General features: G+C 33.6%; 1 protein-coding gene across 6 annotated transcripts in view; it reads right to left on the bottom strand.

Annotated features, from left to right (window-relative positions):
- The window catches only part of LOC143257114 (leucine-rich repeat protein soc-2 homolog), a 59,244-nt gene extending 42,298 nt beyond the window's left edge, over positions 1-16,946 (bottom strand). The window contains exons 1-3 of one of the 6 annotated variants that reach the window (XM_076515356.1): positions 16,817-16,946; positions 15,667-15,842; positions 3,210-3,317 (exon numbers count right to left, since the gene is read on the bottom strand). In XM_076515356.1, the coding sequence (XP_076371471.1) occupies positions 3,210-3,317; positions 15,667-15,756 (198 nt within the window). In that variant the 5' untranslated portion in view covers positions 15,757-15,842; positions 16,817-16,946. Of the gene's footprint in view, positions 1-3,209; positions 3,384-15,666; positions 16,674-16,816 lie in introns of those variants that run through there. The other 5 variants (XM_076515359.1, XM_076515358.1, XM_076515354.1 and 2 more) reach the window with 5 other exon arrangements.
- Between the last annotated feature and the right edge of the window lie 2,947 nt (positions 16,947-19,893).

The following is a 19,893-nucleotide window of genomic DNA, read 5'->3' as shown; positions in this document are numbered from 1 at the left end:
TCTTAGACACCTCAATCAGATTCTCCCTAACTCTTCTTTTTTAAAACAGAAAATTTCAGAAATTTCAACCTCTCCTTGTACGACAACCCCTCCATTCCAAGTACCTTTCTGATAACCATTCCCAACAATTCAATGTCCTTCCTAAGATAAGCAGCCCAAGATCAAACACAATATTCCAAATGTGGCTTGACCAATGACCTGTCCAATTAAAATATAACCTCTTTAGACTTGTAATCCATATTTCTGCAAATAGAGCCTAAAATCCTAATTCCACTACACCTAGCAACAGCACATTACTAGAATGGCTTAAAAGACTGAACAACTATTACACCAATATCCCTTTCTTTAATGACACTATCAAGGTTATTTCAATCCAAATTATACCTATAATTCAAATGATAACCTATACGTTTTCTTGCATTTATTATAATCAAAACCCAAATGCCATTTATTTGCCCAACTCACTAAATGATCTAAACCCTTTTGTAAATCAGCAGCATCCTCTTAACAGCTAGCAACACCAAAGGCCTTAACACTCCTACGAAAAGACGTTTCTAGTCCTGATTTCTTCAAGCCCGTTCCCCTGGCTGTGGTTTCACTAGATAGTAGATAGGGACAGTGAGAATCTCGTTAATCCATTTATTAATGGATTTAAATGGCAATTTCATTTAAATACAAAATTATTAGCCTAATATTAATAACCTTTCAAGTTGCTCTGGGGCCTATTAAGCCCCACTTTTCATAGGAGTGTTAATATCATCTGCACATTTAAATAATTTATAAACTATTCCTTCACCTATGTCATTGATGTAAATCATAAAGAGCAAAAGTCCTAAGACTGAGCCCAGAGGTACTCCCACTTGTAATATTAATTCAGTTGGACTGAACTCCATTTGTAACAACCCTCTGCTTTCTTCCATCCAACCACTCTTGTATCCAATTAATTATCACCTACATCTAGAGATAAGTTTTTAACAAGACTTTTTTGTGGCACCTTGTCAAATGGTTCTTGAAAATCCAGACACAAAAAATGTACACACCCTAATCTACATAAGCAGTTCCCTTTTCAAATACCATTAACAGGAGTCACAATTATTTCCAGAGCATAAAACATAGCTATGGTAGTCTCACTTGTGTAAAGGAGGAAGAGAATATATGTAAAATAAGAATAGAAGCAAACATTATCTACTTTTATCTTAAGAAGTTTTATAGTAAAATGCTCTATAAAAGCCAAAGGTACCAACTTTCTCAGCTAAGCAAATATGTACAACACACTGAAGACAACAGAATATCACACAATATAAATAATGAAAGTTTACAATGTTATCCAAATCAATTACCAACTTACTGAAGTGATGACTGGCTAATATATCAATATATAAAGTTTTAATCACAATAAGTGACTCTTAATTGAGATAATCCATACAAGAACAGGTAATATCACTCATTTTATGAGAGAGATACAACAGGTAAAATTAATCATTGTAGGAGACAGATAAAAGAACATGTAATATCAGTCATTCTGGGAAAGAGATAGAAAAATAGGTAATATCTGTCATTCTGGAAGAGAGATGTAAGAACATCTATCAGTCATTGTAAGAGACAGGTACAAAAACAGGTAATATATGTCATTCTTGGAGAAAGATACAAGAACAGGTAATATCAGTAATTCTGGGAGAGAGATTTAAGAACAGCTATCAAACATTGTAAGACATGTACAAGAACAGGTAATATCAGTAATTCTGGGAAAGAGACACAAGAACAGGTAATATCTGTTATTCTGCAAAAGAAACACAAGAACAGTAATATCAGTCACTATGGGAAAGAGACACAAGAACAGTAATACCAATCACTATGGGAAATAGACACAAGAACAGGTAATATCTATCATTCTGGAAGAGAGATGTAAGAACAGCTATCAACCATTGTAAGACATGTACAAGAACAGGTATAATCAGTAATTATGGGAAAAAAAATACAAGAACAGGTAATATCAGTCATTCTGGAAGAAAGATATAAGAACAGGTAATATCAGTCATTCTGAAAGAGAGATGTAAGAACAGCTATCAATCATTGTAAGAGAGGTACAAGAACAGGTAATATCTATCATTCTGGGAGAAAGATACAAGAACAGGTAATATCAGTCATTCTGAAAGAGATGTAAGAACAGCTATCAATCATTGTAAGAGAGGTACAAGAACAGGTAATATCTCATTCTGGGAGAGAGAGATACAAGTACTTGTAAAGTAAGGTAGAAACATTATGTACAAGTAAAGCTGAAACTTGAAAAATAAAAGACAAAAGAATGAGTTAAGTCTTAATAGCACATTGTACAATAATAGGATTGCATAATTTCATTTTAAAATATTTGATGAAATACACATCTTACCAAATATAAATGTACTAACAGTATCTTTAAAAATATTCTGATGATTTAATCAGAGAGCAACAGTAGATTTTCCCTCATGAACTTTTGATGACGCATTACCATTTGATGAAAAATCATTAACAACGACTATACAGATAAAAACACTCTTTTTCTTGTAAAAGACAGTATTAATTCTCTGGTAATTCTGTACCATTTTTAATAAAACCTCATTCTTTCCTGATATAATGCACTGAAAAGAGCCTAAGATAGCTAAGAGATGTTCAAATATATTGATAAGAATTTCAGTGAAGCAGGAATTATTTCAAATGGTGAGATTCTAATCAAAACAAATTAATAAAGATTTTAATTTCTAGAAATGCCAGTTAAGAGTGATGTAAACACAAAATCCCTGTAATTAAAAAAATAATTTTAACTGACAAGGATAAACTTCTATTAAAAGTGAACACTGACAATAAGGAATATGTATATAAAAATAATCTTATATCTGTTTAAGGTACATAAACAATTGCATACAATAATTAATTGCAAAAGAATACTTAAATATGTACACATGATTCAATGCTTTAACACTTGAGTGTTGTAAAAAGAAATACCAAATCCAAAAGGTTTTACATTCAAAAATAAACATAAATGAAGCTTTATTTAATCACTTAAGCAACATAAAATATAAAGCACACAAAATCACGAACAATAACACTACTCAATATGTAAAACAAATACAATAAGCACAAAATGAAGTTAGGCATACACTGCACATTAATTAATACAGTAACCTAACTGCCAGTTAGGTTATCATCTAAGAGCTACAGAGAAGACGTACACTGACACTCGGTCTGTCTGGGATTTCTGCCTCCATCACTTGACTGCCGTCTGTTTCACTCTCCATCCCCCGTCCGCAACACTCCACATGGCAGCAGGACTGGCCTCGCTACGTAAGACATCCGTGACCCGCATGTTAGGCTTAACTCAGTTCTCAACTTTAAACTAAACATTTCTGAGTAAAAACATTTTCACCTTACTTATAGTCCATTTCAAAACATTTTTTCACTAAACTCTGATTTAATATTAAACCAAAACCTAAACCTCATCGTTTGGAATTACAATACTGAATTTTGGAAAATTTGATTGAAATATTTATGTCCTATGAAACACTGCTTCTTACTTGCTATTTCAGTACAAAAAACACCTATACATTCAAGATGCCCCACTGGACAATGTACCTTTTAATATATCTCAATTAAAATTTCAAACTATGGTAACATATATACTACTTCAATTAACAGATGTGATTATAACACATGTAAGCGGAACTTCTAGTCCTCCAGATTCTGTTAGTAACATTTTATTTTTCATTTGAAGTCAAACTTTCATTGAAATAATCCTAAAAGTAAATATATCTGCAACCTCAGTTTTACTTAATTTAAACCTTAATAAAACAACAGACATGTATAATCGAAATGTACTATAGGAAAGACAACAATACACATCTCTTGAACAGTGTCTTCCAAACCATAAATCATATACTGCAGGCATTTTATTGTTATTGAAATTCATTATTAAAGACATAGAAACCATTGCAATAAATTACAAGTGCACAATTTATTTATTTTTTCATGTATAAATGTTATCTTTTCAAAAAGACTTACAAACCTTTTATTCAATCCTGAATCAGATATAATAAGAATCACTAAGTATGATGAATAGAATCCTAAATATAATTTATTAAATCAACAATTGACTTCTCTTACAAAGTTAAATATTAGTTTAATTCAGTTCGTTGTGACATAATAATGATAAATGCACGTGGAAAAACAAGACCAGAATTTAATATAAGCAAGGCAACAAAATGCATCTAATTAATTTGTATCTATTATAAACGGGATACAACAATTAGGACTTATTCCTTTCTCAATACTTTGTAACTTAACTTTTGTGACTTCAAAGAATAGTTATTGAATGACTCAGTATGTTAATTAACAACATTGGTTGTTATATCCTGTTGTCAGGCATTTATTACACAGGATTGCTGAGTATACAACTGAATGTCTTACAATGTCAGACAAGTTCTTCATCACATAAAGGGAAATTTTATTATAGTCAAACTCAACTGCACTGCAGGAAAAGTAGAAATGTGTTTATTATATTTAATTTCGATATGCAAGAACAATGAACTGGTTACATTCACTCATACCTACAAACAAACATAACTAACATGTTAAAGGTTGACAACAACCTATACCATCTACAAACAAAAGTAACAGCTAATGTGTTAGAGGTTGACAAAAATCAGAACCATCAACAAACAAATATAACAACAACTAACATGTTAAAGGTTGATGACAACCTGTACCATCTACAAATAAATGTAACAACTAACATTCACACACCTACAAACAAATGTAACAGCTAATGTGTTAGAGGTTGACAAATATCAGAACCATCAACAAACAAATGTAACAACTAACATGTTAAAGGTTGACGACAACCTGTACCATCCACAAACAAATGTAACAACCAACATGTTAGAGGTTGACAACAATCAATACCATCCACAAACAAATGTAACCACTAACATGTTAAAGGTTCATTAAAACACTGAAACTACAGGTTCAGCTACTTGTATCATTGAAACTTTACTTTCTGATGAGATAGTTTAAACAAAATAATACAAGGAAAAGCACTATCATCAAAAGTGAATACACTGCTGGGTCACTAAGACATGAGATATTTGTTTTATTAATATTTTAGTTACGTTATCCAATAAACAGCATGCATGTTTAAGCTTACATAGTTTTTGTACCTTGGATTAAATTCTTCAAACCAGTTATCTGCTAGCATTACAAAAACAACCTATTATCATCAATATTGATCATGTGACTTTAAACAAAATACAAAAATATGTGTCTGTCTTCAGCAATATCATGTATCATTTTTGACAGTACAATGGGGAATAATATTCTACATAAGTCTACAAAATTTCATGAAAATCTGAATTTTTGATGGAGCTATAGGGTAAAAACAGTGTAAAAAATCATCCTTATATTAACAGACAGGGATTTTTTTATGACCTTACTGTATCATTGACCCTTCAAAAACTAACCACTTCTCAATTGAGTCACAGCCCAAATTTACCCCAACTTTCATCCAAATCCACTTAGCAGTTTGAAAAATCTTGCTAACACACACACAGTGGTGAAAATAATACCTCCATCCATCTCAGAGCAGAGATAATAACAGTTAGAGAAAGTTAACAACATGCAAACAATATCAGTTTTAATAACAGTTGAAAAAAGTAAACAACGTGCAAATAATATCAGTTTTAATAACGGATAAAGAGAGTTGACTACATGCAAACAGTATCAGTTTTAATAACAGATGAAGAGAGTTAACCACATGCAAACAATATCAGTTTTAATAACAGATGAAGAGAGTTAACCACATGACAAATAATATCAGTTTTAATGAATGTTGGAGTTAACCACATGCCAAACAATATCAGTTTTAACAACAGTTGAAGGGAGAACCACACAACAAACAGTATCAGTTTTAACAACAGTTACAATTATTTTAGGAAGGTCTCTAATTTCTTGAAACTTCTAAACACTACTAAGGTGGTAATAAATATCATATAGTAATTTATGAAGAGTGCAGAAATGAACATCCTAAGGTAGCAAGATCACAAAATTAATTCACATTTTAACATGTTGATTCAAACCACTAGTTTATTTTTGTTCTAACTTCTGGTTAGTATACACATCTAAGCAACACAATAGCATTGTGTGGATGTGTTGTTATAAAACTTGTGAATGTTAATGATCCCAATAAAATTTAGTAAAAGAACTAATCTGAAGTAAACAATAATATATGAATTATCAAACTGCAAGACTTCTTTGTTGTTTTACTGAAGAGTTTTCATAAACAATGAAAAAAACAACATATGAACATTGGGAACCCTTCAAGATTGGTGATATGTCAAAGACGTTAGATCCAGTGTGGTGCCAACCTATTTAACAGTTATTCCAAGTTAGGTTTTTAATCCTTAGTAAAATGCTGTTAACCCAGTAAGACACCACAAATAAGAATGGTAACAGAAGTCCTAAGAGTAAAATACATTCAATTAAATAATTAATAAATTAAAATGTTATGTTTGTGCAGAAATTCCAAACAAAATTTGTATTGCATTTCATATGATAGTGTTTTCTAAATGACCCATGGCCATTTCTGCTTTAGCATATACATTCAATATAGTTAAATTTTAAAATAAATGCTTTTAAGAATAACTCTTGGAATCTTATTTACAGAACTGAGATAAATCAGAAGCAAGTTATTTGTAGTTGGGAACTTAAGTTTTCTATCCTTGTGTGAATCTCAGTACTTTATGTCTTAAACAGGACCTCAAAACATCCATATGTATCAAAAGAAATGTATATTCATCACTTGCTTAGTAACCTCATAAAATCTACAAAGATAAATTACATATATTAGACATTTCTGTATCAATGTTGTACTTTAAGATCAAGTAAATTTAAACTCCAAGTAAAATCACATTTAAGCGTATGTAATATTTCAAGTTAATTTAAAATAAAACATGAAAAACAAATACATTCTCATGAAGTATTTATATTAAACTAGTAAGCTTAAAAGAATGCCTAAACTAATCTATATTCCCAACTTCAGCAGCCAGTCATTAACTGGATGTCCACTGAACAGATCATGTATCATAGTGGTAATGTTAACTAGAATTCTAAATTTACAGCATCTATCTTCATAAAAAGTGGCAAGTTTTTAGTGAACAAGTCTGCTGTACACACATACAGACACAAAAATATGTGTTACTACAGTTTCTGTACTAAAGATATGTATGTGAAAGGTCAAAGCAGATCTTCACACAAGCATCACAATGCAGTCCAACTTATCAGAGTCCGAGTCAAACTTACCTTGACCCAAAAGGAAGGAGGCAATCGCTCTATCCAAAATTTGATAGCCAAGAAGGTGGAAGAAGAAAAGCTCTCATTGAGAGTATCAGCAATGCCCTGAACATCACCAAATTCCTGGCCATTGGAGAGCAAGATGGAAATGGGATGGGAACTACACTTCCCACTGACCTTTCAAATCTTGTCCCATATGATTTTGAAACTGGTGGCAAAAGAGATAATAGTTGTGAACTTAATCCAAGATTCCTTGTGGCTTTGATGTTTAATTTGCTGTGCACTGGCACAGGCCCACTGGAAAGCAATGTGGATTGAAAGAGTGGGATACCAGCAAAAGGTATCTCAGACACACTCATGAGCCTTCTGTACATCCTGACAGACAGGACTCTACCATGGCCAAGGATACTACAGACAATGTGTTGAAGTCTTAGAAATAGTATGAGTAGCTGCCTGGATAATACAGGCAGTCACCACTACTGCATAGTCATCTATCAATGAAAGACAGACGATGGCAGAATTATGTTCCAAGAGAGCAGTGAAAGAGAGCCAGTTGGCTTGGTCTAACTTCCACCAAGGCACATGGATCATGTGGCATTAACTACAGCAAATATTCCTCAAAATTATTGGAAAATGATCACTGCCCCATGAATCACTGTCATTCCTCCAAGAAAAGTTAAGGGAAGCAGATACAGAAATCAATGGCAGTAAAAGATTGACTATATACAAGAAAATAAATATAAGAACCAGTACTAATGAGAAAAAGGTTGTCATTCAAGAGCATATGCTCTATGGAATGACCCCTCCCATTAATATCAGCAACACCCCAGAGGGGATTATGTCCACTAAAGTCTCCCAAGACAAAAAGTGAGATGGCAATCAAACAAAAACATCAAAGTCTGATTAACCACAAGTCTCTCCAGGAGGCAGGTAGAGAGAACAAACAGTGATGGTACAACCCAAGGAAAAATGGATAGCTATTGAGCTGCGCAGGTAGGTTGGGAAGTGCCACCCATCCATTATGCACTCATCCATCACACATTCTGTTATTCCAGTACAAAGAAATCTGCCAAAAGGTGACTTTTTCAGCAGGTTTCAGAAATGTTTCCCGTAAGGAAAGACACACAGGATGATATAAATCAATCAAATCTTTAATGTCATCCATATAAGAATGAAAACCTTGACAGTTCCACTGTAAAAAGTGGCCATTTATATTTAGGTGGAGGAGAACTGGGTGGAGATCCCTCTGGTTTATGACCATGCTGTTTGTCTTTATTAGATCAAGGTCTATCAATCTCCATGAATTCTACCCTAAGTCAAGTAGACAAGTCTCTGTCAGTAGATAAAGATTCCAGTAACTGAAGACATAAATGAATAATTGTTCTACATCTTGGGGCAGAAGAAGGTAGACTCAAGCAAATGCCAGAAGCCAGGGCCAAAGAATGTTGACCCAAGCAGTCACTGAAAGGAATGGTGTGGACAGAGATATGAGTAGATGCTGATTAGTCAACTCACTTAACCATAGAGGGAAAAAGACTCTTCGCATGGTTGGAAAACAACTCTGTTGGAGGCACAGAAAGATCTGTCTGCACTCCCACTATATAGAACAGCATATGTCCAAGATGAAGCTGGGAACAATAATTTTCAAGCATTGGGATAAAAAATATTGACCATTTTCAAGTTCTTTCACCTATTTCTCCTTCACCCACATAAGGCAAATGAAAATAAGAGAGATGGGAGCCACTACAATTAACACAGTGCAGTTCCATTCCACATTCTTTGCTACCACAACAAGCACACATCAAAGAACCATGACATGATACCTTTGAATGTCAAAACTGCTGACACTGGAAACATCAGAAAGGGATAGGAATGAATGGCCAACAGTTTAGATGAATTGCCTGTACAGGGGCAGGTGAACATGGCAATAAATATGTTAAAATTAAGACAACTGTTAGCAGCATAATACTGTCCTTGCAAGTGGAGATGTGGAGCACAGCAGAAACACCTTGGTTGAAGAAATCAGTGAGCATCTCTGACTCAGGAACATTCTTCAAATCCTTCTAATCTATCATTCCTGATGAGAAATTCAGAGAAGCATGGGGAGGGACATCAATAGGCATAGCCCCAATGGCCTCAGAATTCAGGTGTTTACTGTGTTTTGGGGAAGATGTTTCCACCAAGATATCCCCAGAATAGCTTACTGATGAACTATGGAGAGCCAGCAAGCCCCTCTAATCCCTTTTGGATTAAAAAGGGAGACATTTACCCCAAGGATTTGTCTGATAAAGAGTACAGAATTAAAATCATGGGATAGGTTCTGATTGTTGCAATTGCATAACAAGTTTATCTACCAAATACCCATTTTTTATTATTTTATTTTTTTCAAGGATTTAGGAAATCCATAATACAGGGAGAAAGATCCAGCACTCACTGACTGTACCCATCATGGAGTCCTAAGAGGGGATGCACTACAATACCAAACTGCAGCAATGCCAGGACTTTGTGAGCACTATACCTGAACACCAGCATTAGACAATGTCCACAACACCCATTGTGAATACCTTCCACTAGTACTTACTTGACCCTAGCCCAAGAAGATCAGCCAAATGACCCTGGGAAGGGCCCCCTGTCTACAGGAATGCAAAGCCAAAGTGATGTGTTTGGTTTAGATCCCTCAACTACCAAGATCACTTCTTTCCCTTTACAAATTGCCACGCATGGCAACACATGGGTAGACATCCAGATCTCATAGGAAGTAGACTGAAAAGACAGAACCTTCTCTGGGAGGTATCCTCACCATGTATATGCATCCACACCAAGGGGTAACAATATTATGTCACAAGCCAAACAACATTAACAACCTTGTCGTCACGTTTACAAATAGCACAACATTGTGCCACAAGTCAAACAATAACCGCCTTGTCACATGTTTACAATAATTAACAAAGCAATGTCACAAACAAATCAACAATAACCACTGCAGTGTCACACATTTACAATAATTAGCAGTGTCAGAAGCCAATCATGAATAAACACCATAGTGTCGCACATTTACATTAATTAACACAATCCTATAATACAAGCCAGTCAACAATAACCATTGTAGTGTCACACATTTACAGTAATTAAAGTAGCCCTGCAACACAAGCCAGTCAACAATAAACACATTGTACAAAGCATGTGAATGTTGAGTTACATCACACCCTGTACTTTAATATGACTAGTCACTATGATTGTATAAAATGAAAGTAGGAAACTTGTAAGTTATTATTAACAGAAGATGCATGTTCTATAAGTATATAATGATTTAGCATAAGCCTACATCTGAATGATAATACAATTCCTAACAACTTATATCACAATATCTTCAACCATTCCTTAAATAATGGTATTAGCCAAACTGTTGGAATGTGCCACGTGACCATACCATTTAATGTGTGGTCACGTGTCAAGTCCAACATGAACCTCCTCCTCCTCTTCTTGCTATTGTGATAAAGCAGTTATTGATGGTGGGCACACTTATTGGGTCTTTTGACAACATTTGAAATAGGCAGCAACCACCTGCACCACCTCATCTCAAATTAATGTTTTCTAGGTTTTCAAAGTCCACAACTCACGTTCATAAAGTACTGTCAAGAGAACTCACCATCTTTGACATTGTTAAGATATTTTCTCAACCAAAGGAAACATTTAGTTTTTGTGCAATACCATTGTTTAAATAATAGACATGTTAGAAATCACCAGTAAATAAGTACATATTTGTATTCATGAGAAATCTACTAATGCTACATGTTGTTCCTGATTCTGAACTACTAATGAAGGAAAAGGAGCCAGTCAGCAGAATCCTACCAACTATACCAATGGACTGATCTCCCATAGCTTAAAGTGAAGAGGGATATTTTGTAGATCATGCATGGATTCAAAGCTAGCTTACCAAATCCAATATTCACAGCCCTACCACAGAGTCAACCCGTGTCCAATATATAAATCCTAAAGATAGAGGCTGTAGGTCTTTCAACTAATATGCTTAAATTAGTTTCTCAAGAAAATGCTTAGTGTACAAAGAAATGAGAATACATCATGCAAGTAGACACAATAACTGGAAATATTCAAGTAAGTAAACCAAAATGTTGTGGATGGATTCACATGAAACACACACAAGTATAAAAGTAAACCTGAAAAAGATCCAGATAAATTCTTGTAGCTTTAAGCATTTATTCTAATGACCATTACATAACTTTTCTAAAGTATTCAACACTTGAGAAAAATACAGAAGACATTACAATTTATCAAGGATAACATTTTCTGGAGGACACTAAATCAATAAAAAAACTGTCATCCTGTCAAGAAATATTCAGTAACCAATCAATGGACAATGGCATAACATCATAAGCCAATACCTGGAAGCTAGCTACAAGTTAACCAGTCAACTCATAGGTTCATGCAATACAAACAAAATGGGAATGAAACTTTTATCACTTACATGCAGGTACAGAGGCATATATGTAACAAAATCTGGACTTCCCTCAAAAATACACATGCATAATAACATGAAATGTTAACTGCTAGTTCATTTTCTAGATTTTGCATACTGCTACACAAGCCGTTCCTAATGTATTAAAAGGTAGGCAGCTAGTCAACAGTACACTATCAGCTCTTGGAATATTTTTGTTAAAGCCATGATATCAGGTAATGTTTTTTTTTCCCTCAGCCAACGTAAGTTATCTGGATTTAACAGTTGCTCTTATAATTCGCTCATGGCCCCAAAGTGCAACTTTGTTTTGCAGCAATGGGATGTAAACCATGAAAACCACCAAGCTGTTAGTCACTAACAAAATAATAAAGTTAAATCCTGCAAGACGCCTATGGCCGGTGCTTTTGAACTCCAGTTTCAAGTGGCACATGTGCATGAAAATGGTGATAATTTACCACTGGATGCAATAACAGTTCACCTCCAACATACATAGGTGTAGACTTATTGGGGATGCTTTATCTGTACAGAATATCAACCACTCCCTGTTTTCAGCCTATGTAGAATGTAATTGGATTGGCATCTATTATTTATAATCATGTTGATTGTAACATGCCTCATTCTTTTTTTATTTATGTTCCTGTTGACTTCTAACTACCATGAGTGGCTACTGTATTATTTCTAGGTCCATGGCATGAATTTTGCACTACCTGGAATAACCCAAATTCACTAGAAAACACCTCATAGTTAAGCCAACATTCCAGCAAATGTCATGACTCACCTGAAGAATTTTTACACAAATGAAAAACTTGTATTAGGTTTTTGTAAACCATAGCTTTTAAACTTTTAATATAAATGGCATTTCAATGAATCTTTTGTCTCTCATTGTAAACTCCAACTGACAATACGTGTTGAGTAGTGTGGCCTGAAAAAGGTGAGAGATGTGTTTGTACACCACAGATTTTGAATCCAGAAATAGGAAGATTGAGAAGAATGTGGAGAATCAATCATCTCCTATTGTTGTAATTTTTATCACTAATTTTGTGCTCCATCAGAAACTTACATTGTTTAATGTACACATATCTATAAACTATTTTCTAATACTGATATTCCTCATTCTGCTACAAATGTAAAACTACTCTTATTTATTCTCTACCTAAAATATGCCAAACTATTGTAAATGGAAAACATTACTTCTGATATTAACACCCAATATAATCTAAACAAAACTCCCCATACTAAGCCCATACTAGCTCTGGCTTTGAATCACGTCGATTAAAAGTTTTATTAATTAAACTTATACAGTATACATTAATACTGATGATTATAATGTTATGTGGTTCTCCTTTGCTTAAAAAATTCCACCTCTGCTTCAATTTTATGCAAAACATGAATGCGAAATTTTTTAAGCAAAGGAGAACCACATAACATTATAATCATCAGTATTAATCATTTGTACATTGAAAGATCACATAAGTTCTGGTATTTCATACTTTGCTGTCATGCAATAAAGTTAATTTCAACCCCTGATGAAGTTACTTACATTGATGATTTGTTGTTTTCTCTCTCAAATGAATTATCCCATTACAAAATGCAAATGTTTATCTAAATAATAAATTGTACTTATGTTCTTGTCATTAACTTAAGTTACTTAAACAACAATTAACTTGGTGATATAAATTATTACTTGTCTTAAACTTTGAACAAATGACAAAACAATTGATGCATACCTCATCTTGGTTATTACGTCAACACTTTAAACTGGTTGCCCATATTCATCTTGATCATTACATCAACCCTTTAAACTGATTGTTATAATTCAACTTGACCTCATCCTGGTCATTACTTCAACCCTTTAAACTCATTGTTATAATTCATCTTGACCTCATGCTGGTCATTAATTCAACCCTTTAAACTCGTTGTTATAATTCATCTTGACCTCATCCTGGTCATTACTTCAACCATTTAAGCTCATTGTTGTAATTCTTCTTGATCATTACTTCAACCTTTTCAACATATGTGGTTCTAAAAGATGTAGAGGGCAGCCCTTTCAATTTTTTTGTCCAGCCCACCTCAGCTCCCTCACTGACACCGCCCCTTGTTCTTTTTATGGAGAGACTAAAATAATCAACATGTTTCAAGGAGTTGTATTAATGAATATTATAATGTGTAAGTGACTTTTTCATGCTTGAGTTTATAAAAAATATTCAGATAAGTACAAAAAGAGTTTCTTTCTCAGCAAAGATCTTCAATAATCATCTCCACGTTGGATCCTAACTAAATAACATCTGTTTCATTCAAGACTATTTACTTCAACTGACTTACATAAATATAGTGCACTCATTATTCCAAAACAAAATATCTGTAATACAGTCAGTGATTACATAAACAAAGGACTATCAAAGAGAAATCCAAATCAGGATTATAAGCCCTCAGAAATACTGCTTAGCCAACAATGAGGAGGGTAAAATTAACTGTTTTTGATGCTCTTTTATCACCAAGTTAAACTATAAGCTTTCTGAACTCACCAGTATTTTTCTTAACATTCTAAACATTATACATGCAATAAAAATACATCAAGGTACCAATACTGAAAAGAAAAACATTGTTTTCAAAAATTATACTAAAAGGAAATTATATGAGGAGTCCAACCCTCCCCATGATCATCCTGTATGACTGTGTTGAGTTTGGAGCTGATCAAGAAATGCAGAAAAATATAAGGAACATATGGCTAAAAGATGCAGACAGCCACAAAGTTAACTTTGAATATTATAAGACTGTAGATCCAAAATAGTTTCAACATCATGTACAACAGCTGTTAAGACCAACTCTACAGATTTATACTAACATGTATGCTATTCTGGAAGGTAAATTCAACAATGTTAACATTTGACAAGACTATTGAGGATTCCCTCTTTTTTTCATAATAAATTGCAACAACAAAGGTGTGAAATCAAGCATATCTTTTAATTAATAGTTAATAATCTCATGATTCAGAAAATGGACACTTTTGCGATATAAAAGAAGGGGTTTGGGTCTTCTGAGCCACCACCCTCCTGTAAAATTCACTGTTTAAACTGTTCTTTAAATGAATTGCCAACATCTCCAATCCTAGGTCTTATACTCCTTTTGTATCATTTAAACTTTAAAGCTACAAAACTAAAAGTACAAACTGATTTTCAATACACACAATTTTGTCTACAAGGTAAATAAAAACATCACAGTTATAGCCCCATGAAAATTGTGCAGGACTTGACAAAGGCCCCAATTGTGGAATGAAAACAGGGTTCCTTTATTTTACAAGTAGAACTGTTACATGCCTTGTATGCATAGCCAACAACAACAATAAAAACATACTTAGGTTGGGTTTGTTTGTTTTGAATTTTGCACAAAGCTATTACCTAAATATTTTTCTTTCACAATATAACTTGAAACATCAATTCTGCTAAAATGAAAAAAATATTTACTATACAGTTCTTCTTTGTTGAATATGCAAGTTATATTTTTTCTTAATTAATACATTAACAATTTTTTTCAAAGCAATTCTTACTAATAACCAAAATGTGAACCTTCTATAAAAATACACTACTTTTCAGAGTATTCCATTTCTATGTGCTTTGTAGTGTAAAAAAAATATTACCCACAGTCCTAATAATTAATATAAACTATAGTACTATCAGCAATATTGTGAAGTGCAATTGGCACAATTTAAATCTGATTCTCAGCTTCAGTTAGAAAAGTACTTTTCAAGCAGAGATTTTTATAATTTTATATTATACTAAAGTCTAAAAACATCTATTTCATTTATCCAGATTTATTACAAAATTATTCTAAATCTGAAATTATATTAACAGCTGAGTAACCAATAAAATTACCTTAGAGGTTTCTCTACTCGTTGGTTGATCATGATGACTTGAGCTAGGCGACGGATCAGTCTCCTGGCCTCCAGAGATGCAGCCGGACATGCTACCGGTAAGCGTTCCGTCTATGTCTGTTAGAGATACGCTAGGACTAGCGTCAGTTCCTCCACGATAATCAGCAAGCCTCTCTGCTGCGACAGAACTAAAAACTGAAATACTTTCGGCCCTACACTTGGAGGACTTACGCATAACTGTAAAAATATATTATCTAACCCTCTAATTTGTATATGTTATTCACGTATAATAAATCCTCTAGTATAAATTAGCCTAATAATAAATTAGGCTCAATAAAAATCTCAAAACATCTTAAGACGTGTAGGCCTACCCCGAGCAGCGTATTCGGATCGAGGATAGTTGACTTAGAATAAACTTGACTGACCTCTATCGACAGTTCAGTTAGAATAAGAATAAAAAACGAAATATACTGCATTATTGATGCCGTACTTAAAATAATGTAATATATTACCTTTCACCAAACAAAACGTTTACATTGGCATGCTTAACTGCTAGGTACGTAAAAAATAAGCTTAGAGAAGATAAAACAGTCACGTATTTGTAAAGTTTGCCAGATGCGGTAAACTACAGATACCGATATTGTATGTATGTGTGTACATATATATATATATATGCACGCACATAAATAAATCTCTCTTTTTGTATATGGGTATAAATATAAAAACACAACTATTACTATGCAGCCTAAATAAACCAATTGTATAAATTCTTCAAACAGTACAGCCTATACGTGATTGCTTAGTTGTAAACCAGCACCGTTAAAACTTTAATAATATGTTTATGCTTTTAAAAACAATTTGATTAACATTTATAAACAAATCTACGTAGCTGGTAATTGCAATAAAAATTCAATAATTATATTTTATCATTTTGTTTTTGAAAACAAAAGTTTACATGAAAAGTCAAAATAAGTTCAAATACTAAACTAACAATCTTCTGAAAATACCGGGTTTGAGAGTTTGTCAAATGAAAGTGAGGCACCTAACACACATCTTGTAGATTAGAATACACTTGCATTGTAGTGAGCCTCAACGTTCAAACTGTTTCATGCACTTTCAACATTAGCGAATGCTTTATGAAAATTGCATACCTCTGCGTGTTCCTAACGCTATTGTAGATGAATATCACAAATTTTGCGAGCTTCGATACCTGAAAAGCACCAAAATGTTTGCAATAAGTTATCCAGCTACTCGCCTTGCTGTTGCCTGCAACAGCTATGCAACTTACTGCGCAAGATCTACGCAGGCAGCTCCAATCCCGGGAACGTGACGTCACAGTGAATCTCGGTCATATTCACACAAGTACACATGTTTCGTAGTTTTCCGCAGCGTCGATGAGTAACAATAACATGAGTCTTTGTTGGGACAAGAAACGTTCTGGTGAAGTTATGTGATGATGTTATAAACCTTTTGAAGATATCCGTGTAAAGTTAATTTTAAAAATTATCTCTATTCAATAAGATTTAGTTTGAAAATTTTATATACACCACAGTATTTATCCCTGAGCTGCCGTTTTTTACTATCACATCTAATGGAAATAATTCCCAATTGATAGTTTTACGAAATTTAACATATGTATATATATTTTCTTCCCACTATTTTATGTTACGTTGTTGCTATGACCACCGAAGCGTCATTTAAAGTTGTCATCAGGAATTTGTCTTAACTGTTTTCCCACTTTCTTGAGATTTGTTTTCTTCAATATATATAAAACAATAACTCTCTGAAAAACACAAATGTTAAACGTAAATACACTTAGCAAAGATGGTGGTCAACGTCACATATTTTCTTTCAAAATATTAGCGATTAGTTTTCCAGCCACTCAGTAGTATTTGTGTGTATGGTTGAAGAAGAACAATCACTTACAAATAAAGAACAAATTCCCATTTCACAAAAACTTACAAACGACTGACACTTGTTAATAAATCTTACCAGGAAAATCAATATCCGACACAGCAACAGGAGAATTACTTTGAACAACAGATAATGAAATCGAGTTCGATTTGATGATGGACATAAGATGTTGCTATCACAAAGATAAAGTTACACGAGCTTTTTATGGAAGTCGTTGCCGGCCCAGGAGACAGGCATGGCCAGGTGGTTAGGGCGCTCAACTCGCAATCTGAAGATCGAATTCTCGCCACACCAAACATGACAGCTCTTTCAGCCATGACGGCGTAATAGCATTACGGTTAATCCTACTCGTTAGCAGTGGGTGCTGATGACTAGCTTCCTTCCCTCTAGTCTTACACTGCTAAATTAGAGACGGCTAGCGCAGATAGTCCTCATGTAGTTTTGCGTGAATATTCAAAACAAACTGAGATTGAGTTTTGTTTCGAATGGATTTAATAAAATATACTTTAATGCAGTACTTCGTCCTGTAAGTTTATTTTTAAATCAATAAATTCACGTGTAAATTACATGAATATTATACGAAAAACATTACTCCAGCAGATTTTCCGAAATTTCCAGATTCCTAGCACAATGAGGGCAACAGATTCTAAAAGCATAAATCATTCATCTTAGCAGTTACAGTTAGCTATATTTTTTTCCTTTTCGACTGGTGAAACGTTTCCAAGGTAACAATGAGTTAAAATAATTTGCCAGTTACTTAAATATCATAGAAACATCAATTTAATTTACATATGAAACAGAACGAACTGACAGTATATTTTTTATTTTTTAGTTGTATTTGTTTAAAGAACATAGATTATAATAAAGTTTAAATAAACTTTAATGGAACAATACAACATTTATATGGGTATAAGTTTCGACATGTCTTCTTTAGTCCAATGTGTGTTTCTGAAATAAACACATTTTACTGTACGATTCGTGTATTAATATCGTTTTTTTGTAAATTAATTCACACGTTATTGTGTATTTACTTATTAATATATAAATTGTAACTTAACACTATGAGTCGCCCGGCATGGCCAAGTGGTTAAAACACTCGACTTGTTAGCCGAGGGACGGGGGTTGAATCCCCCGCCCCACCAAACATGCTCGCCCTTTCAGCCGTGCGGGCATTATATTGTGATGGTCAATCCCACTATTCGTTGGTAAAAATGCAGCCCAAGAGTTGGTGGTAGGTGGTGAAAATTATCTCCCTTCCCTCTATTCTTACACTGCTAAATTACGGACAGCTAGAGCAGATAGTTTCCGTGTAACTTTGCGCGAAATTCAAACAACGTGAGTGTATAGCAAATATTTCGCTTTTACCCCCAAATTTTTTTTGTTTAAATTCTAGCAGAAACATGTGAGTAATAAATCGTTGTAGTGATTAGAAAGCCATGTAAATTAAACATAATAAAAACATCTAATGAATTCAGTAGTAGTTCAATGTCAGTAAAAAATACTCCACTTATTCAAGAGCAGAGCCACACTGAGCTATATTACTGCATACACCGCGAGAAACTAAATCTTGGATTTCAGCGTTGTGAGTTCGTAAACCTGCTGTTGTCCTACCGACGGTAAAATTATCATGTTAAAGACCTGTTTAAGAAAAACTAAACTTTTAAGTTTACTTTGTATTCCAGGGTTAAAAATCCAATTTTTTAATTTTTTTGTTTTGATAAATAAAACTTTTATCCAGTCTTTACTTGAATTTATAAATTGTAAATAGAACAGGACATTATTAATTATTGGTTAAACTAAAGATAATTTAACAATAACAAAAAAAAAAGACCGAGGACAACAAATAGAATGTTATGGAGCAAAACTACAATGTTAGTTCAACCAGGTATTAATTTTGCAGCTTTAAATATCCGACAAATTTTGGAAATAATAAGATTTTAAAGAGAGTATTAGATCGAGGTGAAAGGTCATAATGACATGATATATTGTAAACGTTGACCGGTGCCTTAAGTTAATAACTTTAAAGTGTAACACCTCGTGACGTGTAGGTAAGTATAAATTGTCCTGTAAATAACATCTAAAGACGATGTAAAAATACGACGAAACGTGTACCGCCTGGTGTATTTTAACTGAAGGCTGTCGAACGGATTTATTAACTTTTAATTGTGTAAATGTTAATCGTTACCCAGTGGCTCAGCGGTATGTCTGCGGACTTACAACGCTAAAAACTGGGTTTCGAAACCCGTGGTGGGTAGAGCACAGATAGCACATTGTGTAGCTTTGTGCTTAATTCAAAACAACAACAACTTTGTAA

Source organism: Tachypleus tridentatus, chromosome 7 (assembly GCF_004210375.1).
Source record: "Tachypleus tridentatus isolate NWPU-2018 chromosome 7, ASM421037v1, whole genome shotgun sequence".
NCBI classification, from domain to species: domain Eukaryota; kingdom Metazoa; phylum Arthropoda; class Merostomata; order Xiphosura; family Limulidae; genus Tachypleus; species Tachypleus tridentatus.
This window is presented reverse-complemented; position numbering and strand designations above follow the sequence as displayed.